The 26,791-nt window shown below is 37.2% G+C and overlaps 1 protein-coding gene across 2 annotated transcripts in view; it reads right to left on the reverse strand.

Moving 5' to 3' along the window:
• Positions 1 to 24,972, reverse strand: part of LOC117332703 (tripartite motif-containing protein 2-like) — a 73,545-nt gene extending 48,573 nt beyond the window's left edge. Inside the window, exons 1-2 of one of the 2 annotated variants that reach the window (XM_033891705.1) lie at positions 24,825 to 24,972; positions 1,851 to 1,967 (exon numbers count right to left, since the gene is read on the reverse strand). In XM_033891705.1, coding sequence (XP_033747596.1) covers positions 1,851 to 1,912 — 62 coding nt within the window. In that variant the 5' untranslated portion in view covers positions 1,913 to 1,967; positions 24,825 to 24,972. The remainder of the gene's footprint in view (positions 1 to 1,850; positions 1,968 to 24,824) is intronic. The other variant, XM_033891702.1, reaches the window with a different exon arrangement.
• Between the last annotated feature and the right edge of the window lie 1,819 nt (positions 24,973 to 26,791).

Genomic DNA, 26,791 nt, shown 5'->3' on the forward strand with positions numbered 1-26,791 from the left:
GTAGGATTTGCTGCTTCCATCTGGTTGTAAGTCTGCATTTAGATATGGTATTAATATGAAATAATAGACGTACAAAACATGTAAACGCTACGCTAGCATGAAATCATCGCGAAGATTGCTCATTGCCGAATAAAGGTAGCCGTTTTTTATGATGGTATGACTAACACTGAACTAATACTTATTACAATATTGACAGTCAGAAAATAGTTTATTGTACAGGCTTGTATACTTCTTTAAAGAAGTGCACATTGAGCCGATTGATATATATTAAGCAATATAAAGAGACTCAAAGATGACAATTATGACTCGACTCATTCCATAATTTGTTTTTTTTAATAACCAAAACCGCACTACATTGACAACGGTAAGACAGTCAGGTGCGGCCAGAACAGCAAATCAGTTACAAATTTAAAGAAAACTAAAACATCTTTTCACATCTTTTTCAATTCTCAAAGTCGCGCGTATGTATGTTAACTTCATTTATTTTACAACAATTGTGAAGCAAGCTATCTCTACCTAAATTAATCACGCTTGTTGGCCCTGATTGAAGCATGCGAGGAGTCTAACGTAGGAAGGAACCGGAGTACCCGGAAAAAACCCACGTGGTCGCGCAGATGACCCTCATACTTTTCACGTCTGACCGGAAAATCGAACCCCGGCCATCTAAGTGAAAAGCCAGTGTGTAACCACTGTGCCACCCGACCACCCGAAGTCAAAGTCGCGTTACAGTTCTGTACCTGTGACATTCCTGGTGTAAATGATGCTTTCAAAGAGGCGCGTGATTATTATGTGCCTATCCTACTGTTTGATTCGATTTAAACATATCCTATTGTCTTTTTATTTTAGCAACAGGATTGCACACAAGCCGTGCAACTTATCCGAAGTCCTTTCCCTATGCTTTATAAAACTTTGTCTGAAGATATCTAGAATACATTCACAAAAACAAAAGAAAAGAAAAAAAGAAAAAAGAAAAAGAAAAAACAACAAAAAACAACAAAAAACAAACAAACAAACAACAAACAACGCACTTGGTATTAAATTATATTACTCTATACTTTTTTGTTGCGCCATAGACGATCGTACCTTCTCGGATAATTCCGTTAAAGCTTGAATCCCGATTAAGAGTGTTTTTGCGGAATTGGTCGAGCCGGTGTAACGGGGGAAATGTGACCAATATTATGGTTTTCCCACGGGTAATATTTCTCTGTTACACATTGATGGTACCAGATGAGTATCTTCAAACACTTTGCCAATCTATTTCGAACTGTATCACGCTAATTGAGAGATATTCATTTATTTATTTTTTACCTTTTTACTCTCAGAACATGCCGGATGTTATTACTAATGTTAAATAATGAAACAACAACTGGGATGATGCTGAAGTCTCTTGTGGACAAGAACTGAAAATCAACTTAAAAAAACAACCAAAACATTTCAGTGCTTCGGACTATGTTTAAACTGGTATCTTATATTCTAGACCACATTTAACGGTAGTTACTAGTATTTCTGCTAAATAGCAATATGCTGTAGATTCTTTAGTTGGACTTCAATGGACTCCGAAAGAAAATTTCTGTGCACTCTCAAATGTTTCGCTTGTAAACTTGTCACGATGCATTATTATATGGGCAGTATGATGGATTCACAAAAAGGGCGGTAAACAAAAAACAAAACAAAAAAAAAAAAAAAAAAACTCAAATGGATACCTGGTGTGTATTTGAGAGGTGACGCTTAATATATGGTGCCAGTTACTTTGCACATATGTGTATATCTGACGTGTGTATACAAGAGCTATGATGAGAGCACACAGGGGTGTGACGTATGCACACCGGAAGTAGATGGCGCGTCCTTACCTTGGAGAACGAGAGCCTTTCTTATCAGGTACTGTATCGCTTTCGTCCGTTGTCCGTGGCATGCCTTACCGAACAAGATGTGCTCAATCTGACTGCTTAGTAGAATACAAGGAGGTTCTGAAAATCAAAAATGAAACAATGTAAAACATAGTCAATACTAGTCATACCTCACCCACAACAGCATAATTTGTCACTGGTAAACAAATTGAAAGATGAAATCAATTTTTCACTTTTAGATTGCCATTTCATCGCTATCATTTAGATTTTTGTCACATTTGTGCCAAAATTACATTTCTTGTTTTCAGCAGGAAATACGCATTCGATGCATTTTGCTGCCATATCCGACAGTTTCACTTCCGGTTAGGGACAAATTGACATCGTCTCTCCGAGAACAACATTAATAAGGGCGTGACAAACAAAAAAAATGAGTACCAGTTAGCAAATATCGCTGAAATCATAATTACTTATACCGTAAATAGTAATGATTTATTAATGGTTTTACAGCAATTTCAAAGTGAGGGTTTAATCAACAAATATTGAGACTGTAGAAAATACATTAATTTCAGACTGGGTGATGGTACTGTATCCGTTATAGCTTATCCACTCCAGTGCTAGCCATTTCCAGCTTGTAGCGACCTTGACATGACAGGTTGAGAGGATATCTAGAGATAGGATCGTCTATCCCTCCCTCCCCTAACTCAGAGTAGTAATGTACTCTCTCTTGCAGATTGCTGCAGCTGCTGATGTAATAGGTTCAATGTTTTGTTGCGTAGGGTACAGTCATCCATTTATTTCCCGCTTCATCTCATTCAGTAATCTGATTTTTATCCTTCCACAATGCACTCTTTCCGACAGACGTATAGCACTGAGGAATGTCCCTTCGTTAGGCGAGTACTACAAGAGTATTAAATGCATCCCTAACACAGAAGCTGTATACTTAACCTACTAATATATGGGGATTCTACACAAGTCACACAAGTACACACCGCCTGTAATTAGGAAGTTACGGATAATAAGCAAATGCTGAAAAATGGATATAAAACTGCATCATGCAACTGCTTTGGTTTCATGACCCCTGCGCAGACGTTTTGAAAACCAGTCCCCGGTTCTATCAATGTTAGGACACTTCTTAACTGAAAATCATAGTTAAAGGGGCATTTCTTCGTTTGAATAAAGTTTAGGTCGTCAAAATTAAACTTACTGTAAATATGTATTTTTTTCCAAATAAAAGTTATAATCTTTACATAAATAAGGCAGTTTTACCCTCAAGATACACCAAAGATCTTCGAGTATTAAGTCCTGAAAAATCTTAATTCGACCCGAACTATCACCAATCACTACAAAGACGAACGGTATTTGTATACGATACGCCTTTCCCTGTACATTTCGGCGTTAATTTCATTACATGTAGGCACAAACACTCATATTATCATCGATTGGACACAGATTGCATCAATAGAAATTGTACAGGTTTCTGATGTGCGAACGAAGGAATGCCCCTTTAAGAAACCTTCATTTAACTCTGTAATGCTGTCGTGTGGAAATTCTTAAGTTAAGGAATATTGATGCTGATGGAAAGCCAATATTCAATCTCGGACAAATGAGGAGCCACGATAGTTTAGTCGGTTTCAAGGCCGGCCAAGTACTCTCAAATGATGATTCGAGGTGCGTGGTTCGACACTCCCTACCAGTGTCAGTTTGTGTTTCTCGGGAAGCTGAGAAACGGGCCGGTCTGTGCTGTTGTGGCTGTGTCCTTGGGCAAACAATTTACCCTAAATGTTCTGGATCCAGTGGACCTCCTATGTTGTTAAGTGAGGTAATAACCAACTACTACAATGAGACCCCCGCTTCAAAATGACCATGGCTGCTCACGGAGTAATAAACCCAACAAACAAGCACACAAACAGAAGCGCAGAACAGAGTTTTAATGAAGGAAAAATCTCGAGTACTCTTGGAGAAACCTCGCTTGGTTAAGCAAATAACTTAAAATCTTGTAACGTCCGGTCTTCGTATCGAGCCATGGTTATCGGAAGTTCCGGGCTTCATTATAAACAATTTTTCTATCTGCGTTTGAATAACCCTGTTTTGTAATTTGAATATTTATAAACTTCTTAAGAATAAGTGAACATGGTTAGTTTTCATGTTGCATAATTTGGACATAAAAGCGTGTGTCCAATTCTTGAATTATTTATGTCTCAAACGAGTAATTTTGACATTTTCTACATGTATTTTCATAATTTCTGAAACATTGTTATCAGATTTGAAGGCTGTAGCACAATTAGGTAGCTATATATTAATCATACCTGGAATTATCTATTTATAACATAAATAGGGGCGATAAGTAGCCAATCAAAATGCAGCAATCAGTTGTTCTTTTGTAGTTTAATATTAGCATGCGGACCAAAGCATGAAAAAAAATCTTCAGACTATTTGGAATAAAAACTTGTGCTTTCTCAGATTATGTTCGTGTTTTTATGTGTAGTAAGTGTATTGTAAGCATTAAACTTTGGTGTGTGTAAATTACTTTTTATTTGTTGAGTATTTACAACTCTACATTATGGATCGCTGAATACAGTTGTACAAAAAGCAGTGACGATTCACACGATTTTATCATCGCTGGAAATATAAATCACAGGTCTGTCCAACGTTAACACAACAATAACTTATGTCACTGTAAACTAAGATTTAAACAATAGAAAAGAATTTAAATGTAAAAACGTCATATTCAGATTAGTGATTATTTGATGGATTTTAATTTCTAATAAAGGAGGTGTGCGTGCGGCAAAAATACCGACATTTTTACTAAACTCAATAAAATACATTTGTAAATTAAATCAAATATCATACATGTGTATTAATCATATTATATGGAATACAAATGATATATAAGAATTCTGGTAATCTCTTATTCTTTTCAACATATTAATTCACTTTTGCAACACATAAGTTTAACAGTACTCTAAAAATACATTAATACGTTTGAAGATAATATACTGAAGTTTTTGGTGTGGATTTTCTTTAAAATAGGAAAGCTCCTCTCTGTCAGGTGAAATAATTCTAATTTGCTACACAAACACTTTCCCGTTTGGGTCCCTTCTGACTGACTATCTATATCTAATTCAATGGAACACAATGCATACAATTATGTATGTCTGCTGCGGTGGCCGAGTGGTTAACGTGTCCCAACACTTTATCACAAGCCCTCCACCTCTGGGTTGCGAGTTCGAAACCTACGTGAGGCAGTTTCCAGGTACTGACCGTAGGCCGGTGGTTTTTCTCAGGGTACCCCGGCTTTCATTCACCTCCAAAACCTGGCACGTCCTTAAATGACCCTGGCTGTTGTGGTTAGAATACCCGACGTTAAACAAACCAAACCAAACCAAATGTTGTTTCTGACGACGACGATCACGACAACAACGACGATGTAGGAGTGATAATGGTTGTTTAATGTACAATACATATCTGACTGTGCATATCATTTGTAAATTGTAATTTATAGGTGCCCAATAAGTTATACAGCTTAAGGAATAAAACCTTAATTTAATTTAATTGAATTGAATTGATAAACTTTTGATCTTCTCACGAAATGTTATTATAAACTTGAATTTATATATTGTCGTCTTTGTTACGGGAATGAATACAATATTGCACTTCCACTACTGCCAACAGATGCACTAGTATTGTTCTTTTTGCAAACAATGAGATATAATCATGCTTTCACTGATCCATGAACAAAGGTTCACATCAGAATGAATTTGACCAAAGTATTTGACTTTGCAGTTTGACCAGGCACTGGATAATATTGAAATTTTGACATGTATCTGTCACAGAACACAATTTTCTTTCTTAAAAAAAGAACAGAATAATTTAATAAAAGCTTGATAGCAAACAATATTGAAGTTTGTAAGCAATTTTCCTATAATTCATGTTGATATTTATAGATATTCTAGCGACATACATGTAGACCACACTAGCAAACGAGTCAGTGGCCGCCATTGTTACTGTCTGATCATTTCCACATGATTGTCTCCACATTTGTAAACAAAAATTGGCGACAAATAAAAACAAAAGGAATTATGAAATACGGGGAATTCAAGTTGAAAATGAGAGAGAGATTCATCCAACTGGGAAGTATGGCATACATTCGGAGTCGAGTCTAGAGATAAAGTTTAAAGAGAACTGGCTTCGTCGGCCATATTGCTAATTCAAGAAATGTGCGTATTTCAGACTGAATAGACATACGCCAACAAAATCACCCACATATGTATTCATTGTGCTGTCCAGACATTTGCTGCATCAGATAATTACTTGATATACCAAGACGTTAGAAAATTTTAGCTGTAAATAATTGCGGTTTGAACGGGAACTACTGTATATCTCGGAAGGTTTCAACTATGAATGTAGTGACAGGCCGGAAGTTATGTAATTTCCTGCATGAGAAACGAAATAACACACACCACCCTTAAAACGTCAGAAGCTAACAGGTTCTCTGACGTTAAAAATTGTGTCTATCGATGTTCATTAATGTAGCATAAACCAAGCTGATTTATAGCACGGATGATTTCCTTCCAATGGTTTCTGCACATTTTATATTTAATACCTGTCCCGAGTCTCTATGGTAAAGATAGTTGATTATATAATAAACAATCAATGCCTTTCTCCATACTTTTAGTTCATTTGTTTGTTTGCTGGTTTTATCGTCCTGGGAACAGCCAGGTTATTTTGAGGAGGGGTTTCCTTGTAGTATTTGGTGCTTACCACACGGTGCTTACCACACTGAACAACATACAGGAGGCCAGTCGCATGCCATCCAGAGCAACTAGGGTAAAGTGTTTTGCCCAATAACACAACCACGACAGTAAAGACTGGCCTATTCAGAAGTTCTCAGCTTCCCGAGAAAACTGCGACTGTTTAAAATATGTAGTATTGCTGATAAATGATCACCTGGATTACCGACGTTCTAAGCATTTTGCCAAAACCCTGATTTGAGGAGCAACCCAAACACATCAACATGTTGTGTATTGATTTTGCTTTTATGCGTTTTCATGTTATTAGGAGTATGCAGCGTTTGTTTTCTTCCAATATGGATCTTTATTTTAAAGACCATATTGACATTTTCTACCACTTCTGGGCGCTGTAATGAGGAGAGGGGTTCAGAGATGTAAACATAAAGCATGAGATATGCAACCCAAACACAGCATAAGTCCATCATAATATTAATTTTGATTTTGATGTGTTGACGTGTTTTATCAGGAACGAGAGTGTCTTCATTGACTACAGCGAACAAAGAATCATATCAAGAAAGAGTCATATCATTCACCCTATATAACTGTTATATTTATATTATATTATTGTAGATACGACCGTTAAAGTATGTCAAAGTGATTCAATATAATACCAGGGGTTATTGCCCTTTATTACACATGTACATACTAATGACCAAAACATCATGGATCTAGTCCTGTTGATTGAACCATGTGCTCTTAAACATGAACTAATGTAATCCAATTGAACATATTTGATAGCCCTGGGTACAAGTACGTCATTTATATCATTGTTCACGGCACTAACCATCTTTTTTATTCAGAAATAAAAATGATTTCAGTTTCTTTAATATCTAAACCACGTGACCTATCATCCCCTGTCCTCTCACCCACCCTTACATTCAGTCTACTATTATACCCATGATACACTCGCTCTTCCCCTGTCCTCTCACCCACCCTTACATCCAGTCTACTATTAGACCCATGAGACACTCGCTCTTCCCCTGTCCTCTCACCCACCCTTACATCCAGTCTACTATTAGACTTATGAGACACTCGCTCTTCCCCTGTCCTCTCACCCACCCTTACATTCTGTCTACTATTAGACTTATGAGACACTCGCTCTTCTCCTGTCCTCTCACCCACCCTTACATTCTGTCTACTATTAGACTTATGAGACACTCGCTCTTCTCCTGTCCTCTCACCCACCCTTACATTCTGTCTACTATTAGACTTATGAGACACTCGCTCTTCCCCTGTCCTCTCACCCACCCTTACATTCCGTCTACTATTAGACTGATGAGACACTCGCTCTTCCCCTGTCCTCTCACCCACCCTTACACCCAGTCTACTATTAGACTTATGAGACACTCGCTCTTCCCCTGTCCTCTCACCCACCCTTACATTCTGTCTACTATTAGACTGATGAGACACTCGCTCTTCCCCTGTCCTCTCACTCACCCTTACATTCTGTCTACTATTAGACTTATGAGACACTCGCTCTTCCCCTGTCCTCTCACCCACCCTTACATTCTGTCTACTATTAGACTTATGAGACACTCGCTCTTCCCCTGTCCTCTCACCCACCCTTATATCCAGTCTACTATTAGACTTATGAGACACTCGCTCTTCCCCTGTCCTCTCACTCACCCTTACATTCTGTCTACTATTAGACTTATGAGACACTCGCTCTTCCCCTGTCCTCTCACCCACCCTTACATTCTGTCAACTATTAGACTTATGAGACACTCGCTCTTCCCCTGTCCTCTCACCCACCCTTATATCCAGTCTACTATTAGACTTATGAGACACTCGCTCTTCCCCTGTCCTCTCACCCACCCTTACATTCTGTCTACTATTAGACTTATGAGACACTCGCTCTTCCCCTGTCCTCTCACCCACCCTTACATTCTGTCTACTATTAGACTTATGAGACACTCGCTCTTCCCCTGTCCTCTCACCCACCCTTACATTCTGTCTACTATTAGACTTACGAGACACTCACTCTTCCCCTGTCCTCTCACCCACCCTTACATTCTGTCTACTATTAGACTTACGAGACACTCACTCTTCCCCTGTCCTCTCACCCACCCTTACATTCTGTCTACTATTAGACTGATGAGACACTCGCTCTTCCCCTGTCCTCTCACCCACCCTTACATCCAGTCTACTATTAGACTGATGAGACACTCGCTCTTCCCCTGTCCTCTCACCCACCCTTACATTCCGTCTACTATTAGACTGATGAGACACTCGCTCTTCCCCTGTCCTCTCACCCACCCTTACATTCTGTCTACTATTAGACTTACGAGACACTCACTCTTCCCCTGTCCTCTCACCCACCCTTACATTCTGTCTACTATTAGACTGATGAGACACTCGCTCTTCCCCTGTCCTCTCACCCACCCTTACATCCAGTCTACTATTAGACTGATGAGACACTCGCTCTTCCCCTGTCCTCTCACCCACCCTTACATTCCGTCTACTATTAGACTGATGAGACACTCGCTCTTCCCCTGTCCTCTCACTCACCCTTACGTCCTGTCTACTATTAGACTGATGAGACACTCTCATCCTTATCATACAATGCTGTAAAAACATTACATACACATATTAATAAATTAATAATAATCAGTAGCATATTGACATTTTTATAATTATATAGATGGACAATATATATACAAACAAACAGAAATACAGCGAATTTCCACAATTAAAGGGATACATGTGTGATAGATGGTCCTTACACACTTTATATTGAACCCTTAAGCCTTAGAGCTTTGCCAATATACTCATAATTGACATAAAAAGACACATTACAACTATAGAGCAAGTTGCAATGACGATTAAGAATACTAATAGGTTTTGGCACTGGACCTCGCCAAGTAAGGAAGATTACTTTGTCCTAACAAGCTACAGAACGACGATCAACGAATCTAGAACTCTTTGTTTTTCAGAAGGAGTGTCCTGAAAATACACCATACCTAGAAAACCTGTAAACTTGAACATTGCTCAAGGTCATCCATTTGAACAAACCTGTTGCCCTATTATCCCAGAATGCTACTGAGAGAACATGATAAGCCTTGGGCTATTCTGTTTTATAGAAGATTACCGTGACCCTGAAAATGGATGACCTTGGCCAGTGGTCAGCATCACGGGTTGCCTAAGTTCATTTCAACAAATCTGGTAGCCTTCGATTTTAGCATGAATTGATGCTTTCTTGTTCTAAGAGGAAGTCGTTTAAAAAATCACGAGTACTACGGTGAACCAACGAAACTAAAGGAGGGAAATGTGTATTTTCAGGAAAAAAATGGTTGAATATTTTGTACACTTGACGTAACTGGTCATTTATTTTGCAAGCGCTTGAATCATGATAAGACTTCCTTTAAAGGCTCTCTATAACAAACATTTACCTATAGTTAACACATGAATATAACCAAAACCCTGTTTATAAAGACCATCTATTTCGGCTCCCAACGTAACACATAAACCGCTATATAACGGTCACCTGTCTAAAGAGGTCACTTTCACGATTGGAAATCTTTTTCTCAGGAGGTAGCATTTAATGGGTGGTTCATATCTCATTAATACAGACGAGTATCCGAAAAGATTAAACCACAGGAGTGTTGTTTAAACGATACACTGACACCATACTTTATTTGTACACGTACTTTCACTGACAGATCTATAGAGGCAATTAACTGTTTTATCAAACACGTGCATGTACGTGTAATTGAAACCGAACGAGGCATAGACAGCCCTGAGAATGTTCAGACATGTGTAGATGGTAGCTGATAAAATTCTTTCACTTGGACTCAGCCGACGAACTGTATTTCATTCATGTATGTAGACATATATGTATAAAGGGGAAATGCTAAAAGTACTTAAGGCAGTATGTGTTGTTTTTATATATAACTACAAACGGGTCTAGAGTATTTCGAGGATTGCTTTAGCTTACACCAGTTAACGTTATCTGTTTCCGGTAGGTTTATCATTCTGGCCTTGTGAAGTCGTTGTATGCACAAAAATACCATCATGCACTTTTTGTGTGAATGAAATTCCACACGTCGGGCATGAAAGCATTTTATGTATAGATCTTTTGTTTGGATGATGAGATATTTATCTTTATAGAATCAAAACCTCTCTCCTGTTCTCCTGAAATGTTGGTATGCAAATATACAAACGTTAAGAAGTTACACCGCTGCCAATACCATATTATTACGTGCGGACTGTGATATAGTGTTAAACAAATGGCTTGTACTCCATGTCTTTTGAATAATTCCAGAGTAATTAACTTTTCTAATGAATTTCTATATGCACAAACAATTCTATCGTCCACTTTTTGTGTGAATGAAACTAATTGTGTCTGAAATGTAAGAATTTGATGCAGAGATTATTTTGAGAAGAATAAATATTTATCTACCTGGAAAGCCCCACTTTTCTCTAGCAATATCTTGGTGTGCAAATATATACTGTATGTTCAGAAATAGCGGTGCCAGTGACGTATTTCACAATCGTCTTATGCACAATGTTAGGACTTCCGTCTTAAATTCCTAAAAAGAAATATGGAGTTTTATGTACAAGGTCTCACCTCACTCCCCCTCCCCAGAAGAAGAAGAAGAAGAAGAAGAAGAATGTGTTCAAGGACAAAGTGTAATGATAATTAAACCAGTGACCTAAATAACATGCGATGCCCGTCCAAAGCTAATGGTGTAACATGTCTTGCCCATGGATACCAACTGCAATAACACAGGCGTGTCATAATGTGTCAAATGGCAGCTAATGACAAGAGACTTTAAAGCTGACAAACTTAGCTATATACTCCATAGCTGTAAAGAAAATCCCACTTTAATAACTCCTGGTAATTAATCCGAAAGACTAGAAGTGATGCAGTACCGGATATACTTTTGAGATCCTAAATATGCATATTTCAACTTTAGAGGCAAAGTCAGGTTCGGGTCTAACGTATTATTTGATAATATATTACAATATATTACATGTTATTTTTTTAAAAGGCCCGTTTACACGTTGTGTTCTTCCACGTGTGGTTTGATCACATGACGTAAAACATGTCGTGTAAAATAGCCATATGAAGGCAGATCTGCAAAGCAAACCAAATAGAACATGTTCTATTTCATATGGAAAAGCAAACGTTACTGACCAATCAGCTGAAAGGTCATAGGTTAATATCAGCAACAGAAACATTCCAACACCTGTATTTGTTGATGTACTGCTTTACTTGTATTAAAGGAGACACCTTGCGAAGCAGCTCTTAATTTTTTTCGTTGTTCATTCTTCAAAGAATTTCTGTAACTTTCATTATCTTCATGTGCTAATTCCCTTATCAAAGTATGACGGTCACCGTGTTGTTCTCTCCTCTGGATCCAAGGATGTACCCAAACATGTCGTCTCTTCCTTTGGTTACGTAAAAATTGTCTATATGCAGCAGCAATTACATATTATAGGATCGGTACTATTTCCTTGTCATCCAGTTTTTTAATACTGTACCTTATCTCTATGGCGGGAAATAGCTGTCAGAGGTGAAGATATATCAGAATGCACACATGGGTTTGTAAACCCTGTAAACAGGATTACCCCATATGGTCAGTGCATACGTGTATCTCATCTGACCACATGTGGAAAAGCCACCCTGTGTAAGTTTGAAGAGAACTGGCTTCGTCGGCCAAAGTTTGAGTAATAGTCGTGATACAATTCCAGCAAAGTGAAACCACACGATGTTTAAGGTTATACAGAATACGAACCTAAACAACTCGTAGTATACTTCAATGTGTATAAGATACGAAAAATAAACACCGCACACCAATTTGAAACTTATCATGCCACATCAAAATATAGACCAAAAAGAATTTGATACGAAACTAAATGCTCCAAATCTAAATTTAAACTCAAATGTAAGTAAGTTACCCGAATAAGAAACTTAACACTCTACTTGTAAATTTATAATTGATACGAAATTAATTACACCACACATCGTTACCCGATACGAAACTATAAACACTCCTTGTCTAAATTTAGCTTCAAGTGCAAGCGATACGAAACAAAATATATCGCACATCGTTAACACACATACCATACTCGATGCAAGGCCGCTACAAATTGTGGAACCGAATTAGAAACTAAAATCACCATACCTCGCTACAGACAATCGGAATTATATTGAGAGTAAAGATCCTGTTTTTTCCGCTTGTTGCCAACATTGTGGTAGGCTATTACAACGCTGTCAGCCAAAAAACTGTCTTTTAATAGCCACTTGGAATCCTCACGTAGAGCATGTTTACCAGGCACCATGAGTCAGCATTTTACTGTAGTTATCTACTATCAGGCAATGTTTTCCATATATTTTAACTGTCGAAAGATAAGAAATTACAAAGATAAAACCTGCTCCAGATTACCTACCGATCCAGACGGTAGCTGGATACATACCACACCAACATCATCACGTTTACCTTAGAAGTATGTGTTTTACGTCTTAAAATAAACTAAAATAAGGGTTTGAAATCCTCGGCACGTGAAAATCATACTATCGTCTAATTTCCACCTGGGACCAGAATAGGGGTTAAAATCCTCTCAGCGACTGATTAGGGAACGATTGTATGCACGCGTGACGGGACAGCATGTACTCGTGGAACATTTCAAAGTGTCATTTAAATATTATGATTATATATAATATGAACACGACAGCATGACACCATACCGACAAACTGCACGTATATGTTTACACTTCAACATATTGTGAAGACTTAGTTATTGTTCAAAGTTACACATTGTCAATATTGTCGAGGCTTAGTTACCCAGTGGACACACAACGTCTAGAGAACGTTGCAGTTACGTCAGGATGCAACGTTGCATTTAGGTTGTAGTAATGTTGCAAATGAAAGTTTGGGGAACGTTTTCATACAACGTTACCACAACGTTAGTGAGTTACGATGTGGCAACGTTTTATTTACGTTGTATAGACGTTGTCACAACGTCGTATTATTTTATTTTCTACTATTGTTACCTATTATGTACAACAAAAACTCAAGTTTTTTTAAACACTATTTTAATGTCTTTATTTCCATGTGTCCATGTGCTTGTACTCCTCCCATCACTCCTATCTGATGTCTCTGATTACCTCGGTGCATCCAGTTATCACCATTTAATCTGTAAAGAAAAAATCAAAACAATAATTATTGATATACCGTAAACTTTTCGCCAATATATCATAACGTGCTCGGTTAACAAATATGCGTAAAACTAAACTTATGCCCGGTGATACCAAAAACGTACATCCGTTGTACGTACGTACGTGAAGATAAATCATAACATGTCCGATCTGTTTGTAAATAAACACAAGTCAAAATCAAACGCAGTGTAATAAACAAAATACGAATCATATAGAACTTACCTTGAATTACTGATCTGTATTCGGGAAGAAAGCTGATTCCATATGTTATTTTGAAAGCAAATACATAATCCAGTACAGCAAGTCAACAGTCCGATTGAAATGTGTGTGTGTGTACGGCCCACGTGTGTTTGCAGAACAAAGAACCGGAAGTTAGAATTACCGCGCAAATATCAATACTGTTTTTTCTTCTCTTTATCTATTTCTTTTCCCGAAAAAAATTGCAACGGTTTCAACCAAAACATGATATGTTCATGTAGTTAAAACTGAAATTAAAGTAGTTTTAAAAAATGTTTTTGAAATGAATGTGAATGTTTGCATTGCCCCCTGACGGATATATATTGCAACATAAAGGGAGGTAACACCGATTTGTTATCGTAACCCCGTAAGTTCGAGTTTGATCACATTTATTGGTATAAAAGGAGGTCTAACAGCAAAATTGGATCAGGAAAGGATCAATGATCGATATTATATTATAAGGGCACATTATAGGCGACGTAGATTGCTTTTAAACTAATCTAAACATATTCATTATTGACAAATACAATTTCGAGCCAATTAGATAATTCAATTTATCATGAAATTTGATGTTTTCGTTCGGTATGTCTTTGGCATTTGTGTAAACTTGCAAGCCGTTTAAAATTAACAACAAATACACAAAGTTTGCATTAAAACCTTGTGACAACGTTGTTACAACGTCAAAAGCTAACGTTGTACTAACGTTTGACATGAAACGTTCTCACAACGTTGTAGGAAAGTCCCGGACGTTGTGACCTGAATAGGACGTTTTCCGGACGTTCTCCGAACGTTTTGTGTCCACTGGGTATTGTCAAAGTTTACACATTGTCAATATTGTCGAGGCTTAGTTATTGTCAAAGTTTACACATTGTCAATATTGTCGAGGCTTACTTATTGTCAAAGTTTACACATTGTCAATATTGTCGAGGCTTACTTATTGTCAAAGTTTACACATTGTCAATATTGCCGAGGCTTAGTTATTGTCGGGGTTTACTTACTGTCGACCATTGGTTATTGGCGTAAATGCCTAATGACGTTCATGTACTTTCCTTATTTTCATATTTAACTACAAGTGTATATGGTCCTAGTTAAGTTATACATAGTTAACTTATTGCTATATTATTGATATACCAAGCAGAAACTACTTCTACTTAGGATAATAATATCAAACTATTAAAAATACAAATTACTAATAATTTACTGATTCATTTAATCCGCTATGAATTTCGACGGAATACATACATTTTCAAAATTTCGCTATACATATATTTTCTAACCTTGAGTCTTAGACTACATATATATTAAGATAAATGAACTGTTTTACCTACATGATTTAACACAGATATATTTATCTTTTGATGCGAATCTGCATCAAATATACCTTACTCTGCCTATACCTATATGTATATGTACAATATATACTCAACAGAACAGAGTATCTTGATATGACTGTTTGGCAACACATACACATTCTAATGAGGTTATCAGAACTTCCATCATCGCCCTCGCCTACGATAGCGTCTATCTGTAAGATGTGCACGACTACCGAGCGGTGATGTACGCGCTTGCCGGGAGGTTACGTGGGGGCCACCTTGTAAAGAAAGTGCATATGTTTACTGCATCTAGTCTTGCTACATGTTAAATCACTTTAAGTGCAAGTTTTCTCCGAGATGGCTGCATCTGATATTTGGTAGCACCAATTTGTGGCTGGACTACGTTTGTATGTTCCAAAAGGTTTGCCGTTACTCTGCAAGCCACGTTTTGGATAGCTGCACGTTTCAAAACAATAAAACACGTAACTCATTATCTTTTAAGATTATTAATCATCAAAGCAATTTTCAAAAGATTTAAAATGAAGTAAAGTTCCTGAATGTCTTAAGAGATTTCATAATTTTAGCCTTCAACTTCACTGACAACTCCAAAGAACCTTATAAGACCCCTTTTGTCCCCACCCATCATTTCCTCTGATTAGGCAGGACGATATGTTCATAACATCAAACTTCCAGCCCTAATTGGTAATTCTTACCAAGTTTAAATTATTTCCAACGGAAATTAAACAAGCGATGCTCAAAAATATCAACTATAGTACAGTTTACCACCTCCCCATATGGTCTTGGAATCCACCATTTCCGTAAAGCACATTCAGACTCTTCCATCTGTGATGAGAATTCGATTCTACAATTTGTGGGAATCGAGAAGAACATTTTGGAAATTTCAGTAATTTTGACTCTTTATTGCACAGTCCAACAGTCCATGGGGTCAGTAAGGGCTAAAATGTTCATACCATACAATTACCAAAACTGTTATGGACAGACAGACACAAAGATAACGACAACATTTCGTATTTAGTCGGTGGGTAATACAACTGCGAATGTGTACGAGGATTTATTTTGCTTAAGTCGTTTTTAACGTCCTAACAATAGCTACAGTCAAAATTATAGTGTTATCATACTGAATTACCACCTGTACACGAGAACACCTCTTCTTGTCACGTTAAGCTGCCACTAACGGAATAATCAGTCCTTACGAAAGTCACGAAATGTCGGGCAGAGAGTTGTAAGTAGCAGTATCATAGATTTTGGCCTGTATTGGTGTGCGAAGGCCAAAACGCCATCGGCCTTATGCAGATATACCTGTACCAACAACAGAGATCGAAAACTGTTTTTTTGACAATACATCTTGTTAATTTTTTTTTTATATAAAGCTTTATTAATCCATACTATCAACGTTTTGTATACAAAACTATGGTCTGGTGGCTATGGCGAGCTCTACCCTGGGAACTCACTGTCAGGTACAGTTGGCATTTATCCATGTACCTCCACTTACAATGTACTAGATGTAATGACATTCGCGTGTTAAGTAGTACTTGAGGGGACGTATATCCTACTCGAGGATTACCATTGTCGGGAGAGCGGTACAGTAGGATCAGACCTACAGTCTGACAATGGGTTGGTAACTCAAACCAATGTTGTTGTTTTCATTACGGCGTTTTGCCAGTCGGAGTAAACACAGCCAAGTTTAGTCTGCTGGTGGAACAGGACATGTGTTTTCCGAAAGTAATCCAACAGGTTAATTTGGAACAGTCCTAAAACTATATAGTAATTTATGACTTTAAGACATTAGGAAATCTGACGGACGGTGGTGTCTGCTGTGATAACACCTTGGATAATAATGATGAGAGGAGCCGTATCTAAGGTCATATGACGACTGTGTCCTAAGATCTTTGACCATATGAAATTAAGGTCATATGACGACAGTGTCCAAAGACGATTGACCACATGAAACTAAGGCCATATGATGACCGTGTCCAACGATAATTGACCACATAAAACTATCAGGTCATATGACGACAGTGTCCTATGATCTTTGACCACAGGAGATTAAGGTCATATGACGACAGTGTCCAAAGATATTTGACCACATGAAAGTAAGGTCATATGACGACAGAGTCCAAATATATTTGACCACATGAAACGAAGGTCATATGATGGTAGTGTCCCACGATAATTGACCACATGAAACGAAGGTCATATGACGAGAGTGTCCAAAGACGATGGACGACATAACAGCTAAGATCATATGATGACAGTGTCCAAAGACGATGGACGACATAACAGCTAAGATCATATGATGACAGTGTCCAAAGACGATTGACCACATGAAACGAAGGTCATATGACGACAGTGTCCAAAGACGATGGACGACATAACAGCTCAGGAAATATGACGACTGTAGCAACAGGAATGGCGTCATACTAATAGTACTAATACGTTATAAGTCATATAACAATGATAATAGTATCTTCAAACACAAATGTTTGTATACATTGCTTAATGCTTACAGTCAATGAAATACGTCATTGTAATTACACACAATTTGTCGGTAGACACATTACACGGACAGGTTTCTTGATAGGATATTTCCGTGATCATATGTCCTGAATAATCTGTAACCAGTGCAATGACCGGTCAGTTGTTGTCCAATCAAATCCGGTGTAACGTACTGGCATCTGGAATTCATCAAGCTCTCGACTATAACTGTCAGTCAGCATTGATGAAATACACTAAGCCGGAACCAGACAGATAGAAGGAATTCGTGAAGTTAAACAACCGACTACGATGAAATGCTGCTATTTTCGGTACGAGATAATGACCTCATACTCCTCAAGCTATAATTGCATACTTATTTATAGATCAGGTCTTACAAGTTCACGTAGGATTAAGTTTATTTAGAAGGAAGTTTATGTATTATCTAAAAGAATATACATCAAACGTTTCCGGTTCCGTCTGACAAGGTCTTGTTTCCTGAGTCAGAGCTAGGTACATTTGAAAATAGGCTCATTTTGCGGTGACAAAGGATATGGCAAGTTTATGGCTCCGAAATCCTGAAATCAACCTATTCATCTGTTCTGTACAAATTATACTTATACGAATTCAAACTTTTTTAAAAAGATCAACAATAAAAAAACAACCTGCTAACACTTGTCAACATTTATCCAAGGTCGTTTGATAAAGGGTCAAGGTCGAATACTGACTACTCTCACTAAACTCACACCTGATTGGTAATTTCTCAAGGGAAATAAAACGGAAACTGCTAAAGGATAGTGTTGTAGATTCAGACTAACGCATGGTAGATTAAGACTAATGACTATTCGGGGGCTAGGCCGGGGCAAAGAATGGGAACATTTGATGTACTAGACTGGCCATCAGACCCTATGGCTTTTTGTTTTTGTTTGACTTGTTAGCTTAATTCATCCTTGAGACCAAAGTCATAAAGCTCAATTCTATTTATAGTTTTAATATTCTAGAGACGGGGACAATCTATTTATGTACATACAATGAATTTTAGATTTTTAGATTTTAGATTTATGTCCATTGTTATCTGTATGAAATGTTTATGTTTATTGTTGTGTCGTCATCAATGTTGATCGTTCACCATGTGAGGTCACGATTTTGTGTGTACCAGACTACCATTATACACAAAGTCGCCACATGCTGATTGGCTTTTCACAGCAGGTACAAACTGGGATAAGTGAAAGCCGATATTATTCCCAATAGGGCCAAAATGGTTTTCAACACATTCAGTAGTGTTTTTAGTGAAGGCATATATGATCTATCAGATAGAAGGGCTTGTATGCCATGATTACTAACAGAAAACAAGAACTATCTTTAAAAGATAAACGGCATATTTTTAACGCAGGTGGTTATAATGTAAAACCGCTGGTGAAATAACTCAACGAACTAGTGTGTTTCAGCACGGATAACAAAATTATATCGGCTTGAATCATTTTTGGTGATAATAAGACTGCATTTGAATCAGGAATATAATTTTATCAATTTGTCATTTCAAAAGATACATCCACTTATTCAGCTTGCATTCAATCTTAACTTTGTTTCGTTTTTAACTGCATATCTGCATTTTGCATTTACCGCTACATATACCAATCGCATACTTCATCTTGACCAGTAACGCCACCTGTCGCGTCATATCCGGGGCCAAAATAATATTATACGGCTATGCCAAAAAATATATAGTCTCCCTCCTATTACTGCGCATGCCAACAAAGTTTGCCTATTGTGCATGGTCGGATGGAACAGTGTTAACACATTTGTTTTTTAACTATAGGCGGTCAGGGTTCGATTCTCCGATCGAACGTGAAAGGATATGAGAGTCACCTGCCCGACCACGTGGGTTTTCTCCGGGTACTCCGGTTTCCTCAAACACTTAGACCCTTAGCGTGCATTTCCTCCGGTCGAACAAGCGTGATTAATATAAGTTGATATAACTTGTTTCGCAATTGAAAAATAAATAAAGTTTACATTTACTATTAAATGCTGAGTTCTCGTGAGAGCCGAGAGTTTAATGTTTCCCTGTTTATAACTACATATTATGTAGACAATTTCAAAAGGGAGATAAATCTGGCCCCATAATAGCAGAGAATTTTTTACAGAGTTGATGCTCAATAATAGCAGAGACATATATAGATCTATATATGTCTCTGATAATAGCACGCACGTGTTTATTTAGCCTAAAAATAAATATAAGCTAGCTAAAGGATTAACCTTACGATGATCACACTGATAATTTCGATAACCACATACAAAGGTTATTTATTTACCAGATAAGCAAACAATAGGCCAGTTTCACAATCGCTGCGGGCCTAAAAATAGCCGCTGTATCAAAGTCAAAACGAGGCTGGAGGGGTAAGACTTTCTTCCTGTTTCTGTCATAACATCGTAAACATGGCGAGCAACCAGACATTTACCGGTGGCTCTTGAGACATTATGGCGATATTGTCGAGTATTAAACATACATATATTTTGAAGAGGAAAGGTGAAAGTGTCACAGGTAATAAGGATGCGCTTGTCGCTAGCTGTCGTTCCCCAGAGACAATCAAATTCAGGAAATCCGCCGAGGTTAACTAAGTAACGTAACGAACGTCAATCTTTCCCCCTTACTGGACATGTACTTTTTTCAACTTATTATAACATTTCATTTATTTTGGAATTAAAATTGATGATTTCAATAGAAAAGAAACAATAAATCCCTACCCAATGAAAAATCTGTGTCATGGGGATGAAGACCACATACAGACTCTTAACAAATTGGCATATGCATGTATGTAATAAATGCTATCTTCGAGCTCCAGACCTGTGTATTACATACATTTGTATGCGTAAGTCTGTGACATGTGACAAGTTAGAGGTGCAATCGCTAATTACCATACCTGACACTCAATTGTTATATAATACACCTACTTAAACATTCCACTGCATATTAATTAGATTTCAGGGCACATTGAAATAATAATCACAATTAGTTCAACATATGAACAGAAAGCTATTTGTAAATATCATGAACATACAAAACGATTTTTTGTGCTCTATCATGTATATTTAACATGATTTTTTGTCAATAAAATACAATGCCTTATTGAATTCTATAAGTAACAATATATAGGTAAGGTATCTGTTTTGGTGGGGACGGCACGTGTTATCCAGTGCTGTCACAAGTATTCCCGACCAAAGTCGCGTTCATTACACGCGTGTGTCAAGTAGCTACAGATATGCCTTGTCGTAGTCAAGTTGTGGCGACGGTCAAGTGTTTCGGGTAAGACACTGCTGGCGATCGGATGTGATCGATTATCAACTGTCACACGGTTATATCAAAGTGTCACCTTACATACTCATACTTATTCCATAAGATATCGAAGGAGGTACTTAATATATTGCCAGCCACGGGAGTAATTTATTTACAACACTGTGAATTTATCTTCCACACGTGGTCCCAGGCATCGATAACAAAAATCCAGCATGCCATGGTATTGACTGGTGGATGCGGAACTTTTAGTACACTATACTCTTTAATAAGTACTCAACTTTAAACATTTTAACATATGGTCATGATTGACTCCTCTATGTCGATTAAATTCGATTCAAGACTTGTCTGTGTGCAACTCGGATGTAATCAGCATCAAAGCGGAAATAATTAATACATGTGTCTCTCGCCTCGTTCTGAATATCACAACGGCAAGGGAGATAACAACAAACAGTAATTGTGAAAATAGTCGGCTATTGAATCTCAAATATACGGCAAACGATTAAAGAAAACAAAACACAAAGCGAGTAGCAACATTAATCATGGATTTGAATTAACAGACATAGTCACAGGGACTCGCGAATTCACCTCCCTAAATCCATTGTAATACATGTATAAAGGGACCGTGGGATGACAAATGGTGCAAAGTACCTGTGAATGCAGAATATCTCTAATAATGAATATAAAGTTTCCGCTTACAGCTGTTTTATTAGTCCGTGACTTGTCTGTGATACTAGGGGCCAAAAGTTTGGACATCCAGAACGGAATTAGGAGAATAATAAAATTGTTCAAGCTATTTGATCATTAAAAAAAACCTGAAAAAAATAAACTGAAACTAACCATTGCATTTTACTAGTATTTGTAACAATTATGTTAATGCTAGTATGTGCTTTTTGGACCTATCTTAGTGTGTATCACAGGAACAAGGACTGATCTCCTGTCTCTAGAATATTAAATATTCATTTTGAGAATGTGACTAAACCCCTATTTGACCCGAAGCAGAAGACGCTTAATTTTAGGAAACACCTGATCTTATTCTCCTTGTACTTTTAAAAAATTGGTTAAATGCAATTTGTTTTGCTTCGTATCTTGCCCGTTTATCAATATTGAGTTAGAATTTCGTTTTCGTGATTATTTTGGTATTCTGTTGCATATTGCTTGTAACGCTTCAAAATGTTACTGTATGTCAGGAAGACGTTAAATTTGAAAAACACTTCCGAATGCAATACATGCAGTCCCACTGTCAAGTATGTTCAACGTCGCAAAATAACCCAGTCGTACTCAGCACAGATGTCGACCACGTGTGCTGTTGTAGGTGTGCTTCTCACGTAATGCACGTGCATTGACGTGTTGTCCTACACCGAAAAAAATGTTACCATAGTAACATTAGCTAACAATATTCATGACTCACATTTCTAAAACAGAATAAAATATGTGTAATTTTGATTGAGAGTTATTTTTCAGGATCAAAATAGATATAGATGTTTGCCAACTGATGCCAAAAGTTCAACTTTGCAATTTACTCGGGAGTTACAAAATTGAATATAACATAGTGCTTATTAAATCTGATACAGAAGAGTCATGCTGGCGACTTTTAAAAATAGGCTCGCGCTGAAATCCGACTGTCTCATTAAGGTTAACAAGTGGTTCCCAGCGTCAAAGACATATTTAACGTTCCATAAATACCCAACATAATTGGAATCATATCTCGCGCTTCACCTCTATTCCATACGTTACATGGAGATCTGATAGAGCTTCGCTGGCATTGTCGTTCTGATGACCTAAGGTCAAATATTCATCAACCAATTAAATACACTGCAAGGATTCAGAAGCAGCCGAGAAACCGGAAGTTCTTGAATACCGTAAGAGGGATGTCGAACGGACGTTGCTACATTCTTTTTTGTAACGAGGCAAATATCGGGATGGAGATATTGCTGATAATGTCAACACAAATAAAAATATGCAATTTAATAAACGCGGTAGCGGTGTGCAAATGTCAATATGTGTTGCTGCCAATTTGGTGTAAATATTTTCAACGTCAGTGAAAAGGCCACGGCCTTGTATGTTAATGATTTATGTGCTAAGTATAAAAATTTGATTCGGCTACTTTAAATAGAAGGTGAAGATTTGAAATAAACAATTTACCATAAACGAACGGAAATGTAATTCAATGCTGTTTATATGCGTCAAGGTAAAATCTATGAACCCTTGGATTTGAGATCTATGATAGACAAATGGGAACAACACATTTCAATAGACTTAAGGTAGAATTTAAGTGCATCGTAAACATTTCTTTCATGCTATGTTGTATCTTAAAATTGTCGAAATCGAGAAGAAATTTGAGGAAAAAATGAAAATACGGTTTAACTTTCCTGAAATACCACCGCCTGTATATAATTATACCAGCCTGCAAAGGCCACCTATTTTCTGTTGCCAAGGTAACAAAATTAATTGTTTATATACCTTTATATGAAGGTCTTAGGATATCTTAAAAGGCCTTTATAGACAGGATTAATTGTATATAGAGGTTAATGTGGAATAGACACACAATTTATAACATTACATCATATTAGAAATATACTTTATGATGCATTTTTACAATTTAATAATATCAGACCTGGTCTTTTATGAGTAATTAATGGTCGGGGGGAAAAGGAAGACGAGTTTGAACTTTGATAATATTTATGTTTTGAAATAACTGTTGATATCCCGGAGTAGTTTGGTCATATACCGGTTTTACATGGTGTACAATTTAAACTATTAAAAACCATCTGATTCCTAGGAAGAGATCAAAGGTTGTGTCTGTCTGTATACCTATAACAGTAAGAAATCATTATGTTAGAACCCCCAACCTACCTAAACTCAAAACTACTACCTCAATACGATGAGCAACAGATCGCGTTGCCATGACAACGTGAAACCCAATCTGACAGGAATCTCACGTGCTTCAGTCCACGCCACGAGCAGTGTGCATCAATGTCTGGGTGTCTAGGTGATGAAAGAAACCCCCTCCTGCTTAATCTCCCAAAGGCCCATCAATAGGGGCTAGGTAGGGGGGGACAGACCCCCTGCTAATTAATTACGGAATAACCGCTTATATCGGTAGTACATTGGGATGCGCGCGATTAATAACAGGCGTATTTAATCAATCTTTGACAAATGATTAATTCACAACGTCTAAGTAGAAAATATGGATGTATGATATTGACACAATTATGACTGGTAATATTCCGTTTACATTAACAAGTTATATAAGCATTGACTAATGTATTAAATAATTATACATTGGGACGGGCGCCATATTATCGCTGATAATTGTTATCTTCTGTCTGTTGAGAAAACCTGTTTGAACCTAAAATTTGTTTATTCAGCTTATCGAGGAACTTGTGAGAATCTTGCAAATCCCTTTAACCCTTGTTAATTAGGCACGTAATTGACAAAAAATGAGAGCAGAGCTTTTGACATTTCTGACTAGACATAGACGCATATTAAAGACGGAAAGCTTGTGTTTGCTAATTATTTCTGAATGAAAGTCGTCTGGAATCGTCATGCAATAATCGTGTAATGATAAACACATGTTCTAAATATAAGCGACACACGTCAGTTCCTAGTATAATTGATTTCGAAATATCTTAAATCTACATGTATGTCCAGTATTTTTATACGAAATAAATTTATATGCTTACTTACGGTTATTGGTCGATGTGTAAATTCCAACTTGTCTCGAATGCCGGCCTCGAAATGGTAGAATAATCACACTCGAGTTTACGGGAGTATACTGAAGAATTTTCCTTCTTTTATCTCCGAGGAGTGTTTCTGCGCATGTGTCGACAGATACCGGTTACAGAAAGGAACTACTCGGTGATGGACTGGAAACGTAGGTATCATATCTAAAAATAGCCCCGCGTGTCAGGTCATACACGCGCAACAAATATGACGTCAAAGAATTTAACTTTGTTCAGTAATTGTTCCAATCATGTAATGTAATTATGTTTGTGGAACAGCACAGTTTGTGAAGAAGGGAATGTACATCTTATTCAGGCTTTCTTCATCATAGAACTCTCGTTAATTGCTATCTAAGTGGTGTCTGTGAAATTATTAGCGCTCCGCCTATGACGTAATGATGCTTTACACTATGCTATTCACCACGACTCCCTCCCCCCTCCCTCCCACCCCCACTCTTCTCACCCACACACAATTCAGTAATTCAGAAGACGGTATCAGAAATACCTCGTTCTATCTCGAGAGTGTGGAGTGTCAAAGACATATATTATCAACGTGTTGTATCTATATCGTGTTTTTATCACGTATTTAAGTATTAATCAACACATTTATAAACCAAGTACACAGGCCAGTCTCATAAAGCTGGCAACACTAGTCACCTTTATCGTGCGTCTTGTTTACACAAGAACGTGTTAAACTTAATTAAAAAGGATTCTCACACAGGGATTTGGCGCAAATTCTCAATCCTTGGTCCATTTATATGTTAAACATGGCCTCGGGGTTGGAAATTTGTGCCAATTCACTGTAGAGCGAATGAGTGTCTCTTAGTGATGGAATACATACAAAAAGTAAAAAAAAAATAAAAAAAATACATTCCACATTTGTTTTGAAGATTTGTTTTAATTTATTTTTCAATTCTTTCAAAAGGACTATTCAACTCATATAATTTACTGTCGTGCTTTTAAAGCACTAGTATATATGTTATAGATGAATCCGTTGTTTTCTTAATCCACCATTACATTAAATTTCTTCTAAAGATTCGATATAGTTGTCTCCTTTTAATATTTTGTACCTGGAAATTAACTTATTGAGATTCCGAGCTTTGACGGAAAAGTCGAGATGTTGTTTTAAGCATAAATTAAATATCGAAGTCTGATGGACGGACGACGGATGTTAACAGCGTCCGTGCGTTCCATCGCAACATCTCGCCTAATTCCGTCAAAGGTCGGAACCTTGGCGATATAGGCCGAGATGACATGATTTGTTTGCAGTACTAATAAAGCTTCCTCTAATACACAGACACTGAAGATGAAAGCAATCCAAGTAAGCACTTTTTGTTTGAATGAGTTATTTGATTTACGGGAACATAACAAAAAATACCGGAAAGAAATAAAGTGGAAAGTCATATCCACAATTAAGATATTTTAAATTCCTGATTCTGTATTCAATTTCGAACTGTAAGAAAACTCGCTTAGCCCTCGGCGACAGGACCCCGCTTTTCTAGAACTGCCATAGTGTTATAGTTAGGTTGGATAATACAGAGTAACCAGGTCATTACTCTAACGGAAATGGAGTTCAAGGTTGATAATTATCTTCTGATATCTACATCCGGGTAGATAAGATATTGTTTTGGTTATATAACCACAGAGCAATGACATATCTCATCAAGATAATTCTACGGACATGACTTAATGATTTAAAAGCATATAGGTCTAGCTCGTAATTTTAGTACGATTTACAGTAACATTTAAGCAAAAGATGCAAAAATATATCGTAAGTTTAGCTGTTTTAGTGGATGCTTATTTGAAATAACATGGGCTAATAGCTTCTATCTTCAGGCTTGCAGGTGAGAGAACAAAGACTGATTTTCTATGACCTAAAACAATTTACCATTTTTTGAACAAAAAAGTCCCACAAGGGAGACAATACATACA

Source organism: Pecten maximus, chromosome 8, assembly GCF_902652985.1.
Source record: "Pecten maximus chromosome 8, xPecMax1.1, whole genome shotgun sequence".
Taxonomy (NCBI): Eukaryota; Metazoa; Mollusca; class Bivalvia; order Pectinida; family Pectinidae; genus Pecten; species Pecten maximus.